Source organism: Austrofundulus limnaeus, unplaced genomic scaffold (assembly GCF_001266775.1).
Source record: "Austrofundulus limnaeus strain Quisiro unplaced genomic scaffold, Austrofundulus_limnaeus-1.0 Scaffold176, whole genome shotgun sequence".
Lineage (NCBI taxonomy): Eukaryota > Metazoa > Chordata > Actinopteri > Cyprinodontiformes > Rivulidae > Austrofundulus > Austrofundulus limnaeus.
The window spans coordinates 927,931-933,237 of NW_013952578.1; the positions used below are offsets into that span (position 1 = coordinate 927,931).

Sequence of the window (5,307 nt, forward strand, 5' to 3'; positions counted from 1 at the left end):
GTGGTGGGAAGGTTGGAGAGGTCGTTATCGGGCATGCTGAGCTTCTTCAGGGCCTGGCAGTTAAACAGTTGCTGCAGAAAAAACAAAAAGGAAACACAAAAAGGGGATATTATAATCTAATGAATAAAGTTATAATATAACTCATATAAACATGGAAATACTGCTTCATTTAGCTGCTGTTTGTTTTTATTAATAATGCAGATTTAATTCCCTGCATACAGTGCTCCTGAAGGACACAACACATTAAGACAAATGTGTCCTGACTGTAAAAATGCTCCTACAATAAAAACACATATAGAACATTAAGGATCCACTTCTACTGCTTTTACTGCAGCACGAAAAAAATACGTAGGTAAAACATAAATAATAAGTAGCTTGATAGTTTTGGACATTACTCTAAGTATTAATAAGATCCTTAAAGAGAAACACCCTTTTCTCTGAGCTCATTTGAGACAAATTGTGCTAAATGGAAAACTCTCRTGCGGTGTAAAATCTCCACCTTTAAAATCATCCAGCTTCATCATCCGAGCTAAAGAGGTAAAGGACCATCTGGCGTGTCTTGAGTGACAAAAACAGAGGCATCAGAGCACGTGACGTGGGTAATGGGAGCATCTGTGAAGGTCGAGWTATCGCTGTACAATATGATCCACGCAGGTTTTAAAACTTGCAGTTTAGTCGCCTTTCTTGGGAAATGACAGGTTTACTTCAGGAAGACTTGAGTAGCRGTGAACTGTGGCCATACTTGCAGCTTTTCTTGACATCCTAAAGCAGACCAGTTCACTCAGACGTGCAGCTCAACCTGCTAAMGTGTTTTATTCTTTTTATTTGCAAGTTAATGTTTCACATTCCACACATCAGAGCTGGTTTGTTTTTAATGGCTAGATTAATGATAAAAAACACATTCTATGAATTTTGTTGTGATAAAGAACAGACTTAACATAAATGAAGGCTGTTGCTTAATTAAATGCTACTTTTGTCATTTTGATCAGCCTTTTTGAACWCCTTAGGTTTAAATCTTCATCTTTCCTTTAGTAATCAGACATTTACAGTTTTGCCACCATTAATTGATTAAAGCTAACTAGGGCTGCAACTCACAACTATTCTGCAATTATTTTTCCTATTAGTCGATTAGTCAACAATTTTTTTTGTCAGGTCAATCTAAGCTTCCTGTGGACGCGCCTTCTGCTCCAGCTCCAGTGCACATCTCATCTCACCTGTGAATGTCACCCTGTYATTCAGTGTCTACCCTAACATAAATTCCCATCGCTAATTAAATAACACATAAAACACATGAATTTGAACCTGAAACTTAATAGCTTACTCAGATGTATTTAAACATTAATTGATGTAAACATAATAAAAACTAAATTATATAAAACTTGATCAACTGCAAGTAGTCTTTTAACCAAACAGCTAATGAAAAAAACTCCAAATATCAGCCTCTCTCTTTATAAACAATTGAAGTGGTTCTGCCTCCAGCAGTTCGTGGACTGCATTAGTTACCAATGAAAATTACGTGGGTAAATAATACGATGCGTCGACATTAAAATTCTGCGTCAACGTATTTTTATAATCAACATCGTTGCAGCCCTAATGTTAACTATTTAATTATGATGGATCTTAAAGCTTAAAAAGAAAAAAAAATTGTATAGGTCTTCTGGACGGGTTCTTCTCTAATGAAACGTTTCGTCTCTCCTCCAAGAGACTTCTTCAGTCTGAGAGTTTCAGGCAAAATTCAGGCTTTTAAGCCCTGCCTCCATGTGACTGATACTCACATCACATGGCTATCGTTGACACCAAATTAACACCTATTGTTAACAGGGGGTGGAGTGATACTGGCAATAGCAGCACTGTAGGAGGGGGACAGCTGAAAACGGAGGCCTCCACCTCTGTTTAATGATGGAAGGTCTTTCTTCACAAAAATGGCTTCTTTTACTCCTCTCTCAAACCAACGTTCCTCCCTATCAAGAATGAGAACATCCTCATCTCTGAAAGAGTGACCGCTGGCCTGTAAATGAGTGAAAACTGCAGAGTTCTGGCCATTAGATGTAGCTCGTCTGTGTTGGGACATTCTTTTGAACAGTGGCTGCTTTGTTTCMCCGATGTCAGTTGTCCCCCTCCTACACTGCTGCTATTGCCAGTATCACTCCACCCCTGTTAACAATAGGTGTTAATTAGGTGTCAACGATAGTCATGTGATGTGAGTATCAGTCACATGGAGGCAGGGCTTAAAAGCCTGAATTTTGCCTGAAACTCTCAGACTGAAGAAGTCTCTTGGAGGAGAGACGAAACGTTTCATTAGAGAAGAACCCGTCCAGAAGACCTACACAATTTTTTTCTTTTTTGATTTTTTATCTGCATTACTGAGATGCATCAGGACGTCTTAAAACTTGTATTTATTTTTCAGCCATTTGTGACGCTTTTATTTGCCTTTGTATATTTAAGGTTTTTAAATGTTTACAAATGTGCAATGTCTAAGCACTTTTATTTATTAAAGGACTAGACTGTATGGAGGAGCCCACGAGGGGACATGGGGGATTTTTTTTTCTTTTGCGTTCCATCGCAAAAGTCGTTTATCACTGTTGTGCCTGCCATTTTCATATAAAAATCACATGCTCACCATTATATGCAAGTTAGCCTTTTACTTTAATTCMGCTTTGGAATAAATGCAGCACACGGCTACGCATGGAAGTATGTAATATGCTGATATTTCAACTCAGTGCAGACACGTAATATCAATGTCAACATCCCGAACTTGTGGCAATGCATCCTTTTCCAATAWCCGGATGTTTTAAATTAAAAGTCTGATTTGAATCAGTTCAGTCATACAAAACAAACTTTTGTGAAAGAACACAAAAAGTGCTACGAGTAGGCCTGTCACAATAAACAATAAATCAATTAATCATATGATAAATTAAATTGAGAAAGATGAATTAAATGAAGACAATAAATTTCATTTGCCTGCATTTTTGTTTTCTTCAAGTCTCCCTCTTTTTTACTTCTTAGCCAGAGCGGAGTGAACTCTGGTGTCAGGTATTTACGAGGTGCATGGTCTCCTAACCTCTGTAGAACCTGTGGACAGGCCTTTAGCTAGAGGAGCGTCTTCAGTTTTACAGCTGGCGATGCCTTGGGATGTTTTTTATTTTTACAATATGTAAATTTTAATGTAAACTTCTGTAAACAGTGATTATGTCATTATTTTTAGTTTAAATCAGTCTCCAACAATATTATCGTTTATCAGAATAATTTCTGACACAATTTATTGTCCAGTAAAATTTGTTATCATGACAGGACTAGATGCGAGGTAACACAACAGTACTGCAAAGTAACAACAGAAAAAAAAATCCCCCATGTCCCCTCGAGGGCTCCGTAACACTGAAACTAGAGAAAGTATCTGATGGCCAAAAACAAAAACGAAGCATTTTGAGACCTTCTACAAAAGCCTGGAAAAGCTACTACCTAAGTGCACTTTAACAGATTGCAAGAAAATTTGACACTCTGAAAGGAAACATTAGGAAACAAAAAACTAAAAATAAAAATGTAATTTGGAGACAAAATGTTTTAATAAATGACTACTTTAGGCTGTAAATTAAAAATAATGGTACTGATATAGTAAAAACACCTTTTGTAAATACAGTCATTCAGCTTTCACTAACTGTGATCTCTTTTTCCTGAAGATAAAGTGCATTTAACTTAAATTGATTCCCAATTTGTTCCTGTCATGTAATGTTATGCACACTTCCATAGTTTGTGTAAGATGATCAAATCTATTTTTTATTGTAAAAAAGGAACTATTAGTACCATTATTTAATAAATTGCACGAGATTGGTGCCAGATAACCCAATCTGTTTATTGCTTGAGCTGCCAAGATGTCAGTTTCCTGAACACGTTTAGCTCCTCAGTAAAAGCAAACAGCTAAATATGACCAGAAGCTACTGAGATAACCTCAAAACTCATTAGTCAACAGGTCTTACAGAGTTTTAACCCACATCACAAGCYGACTTTTTCTTTAGCTAGGTGAGGGCAGCTTTAGCCTGCTTTTCACAGGCACATTAGAAGCTCTACATCCAAGCAGGCTAAATTTAGAAATCCAATTCACCATCTTTGTCATTTAAACCAGGACGGAATACCAATATATGTGATAGCCCTCTTTATAAACAGTACCTGTAATTCTCCTTGAAATATTAGAAGGGCATTTTGTCTCTGAGCTGCCCATGTGGGGATTCTCTAACRGTCTTGTACAAGCCTGGAACGCTGCCATGTGGCTGGGGATAGTTCAAATTGCAACAGTAAAAGCACAGAAACAAAAGCTTGTGGAGCCCTTACCAGCAGGAGAATCCTTCAAACGTTGGACCACATGCTACAGGCCAGAGTAAATTATCTTAATTTCTGAACGTTTCAACATGGCTTTTGATGAATTTGGTTGTGATGAAGAGTTTTCTTTCACAGCAAAAAGGAGACAAAACTAATCTGATGTACAGCTGATGTGAAGCAAATCAATGTGCCTGTGACATGCATATCCTTCAAATACAAAAAGACAAAGAAAACATCTTTATATTTAGGATACTTGATCTAATCCACATGGTTTTGCCAATTTTGTCACATGACATGCACATTTTCCTTTGATTTTGGCTCAGCTGATGTGAAACAGGAAGTTACATAAAAGCAGAATGCTTTAAGAAAAAGAAAACTCCACAGTATTGGTTTAAGCATTAAGCATTATTACGTGAACTCTGACTCTTCTTTATCTCTCTGATAGAGACTCAAAATAATCTATAGAAACACGAAGGCTGGGTTATGATCACACTTTGGGTACTCACACAGGACGCGCGTAAACCCTCGCCAGCAGTGTAGGTGTTTATAGGCTTACGTCGTTGCAGTGTTCTCYAAAAAGGACAAGTGGCAGAACACTTTATAACTTGTGAATTTTTTGTAAACAGGAGAGCAAAAACTTGTCGAACAAACAAACTGTTTGGATGGTGCGCGGCATGCGCAGCTTTTGCGGAGTTACAAAAATTCAGAGGTGCACGACGACGCGCCGGGACACCGCACTGGGCAATATYGTCAACTTTCGGCRCCGTGTTCAATGCATCAACTATAAACCAGACTTCAGACTCTTCTCTACTGTCTGTGTTGTTAGCCTTCGTAGCAGCACTCTGTTTACATTCAAAGGTTCCCCTTTGACATCACTTCCTGTTATTTCACACAGAAATATCTCAACAACTCTTCATCTCAGTGGCTTGAGATTTATTTATTTTTATTTATTAATGTTATCTTTCCAAAAAAGGTATTCATATATATATATAT

General features: G+C 37.5%; 1 protein-coding gene across 1 annotated transcript in view; it reads right to left on the reverse strand.

The window, feature by feature from the left end:
• Positions 1-2: 2 nt before the first annotated feature.
• LOC106524094 (leucine-rich repeat-containing protein 7) overlaps positions 3-5,307 on the reverse strand; it is a gene marked incomplete at its 3' end in the record, with an annotated part of 48,145 nt that continues 42,840 nt past the window's right edge. Inside the window, exon 3 of the mRNA XM_014017752.1 lies at positions 3-71. Within this exon, the coding sequence (XP_013873206.1) occupies positions 3-71 (69 nt within the window). The remainder of the gene's footprint in view (positions 72-5,307) is intronic.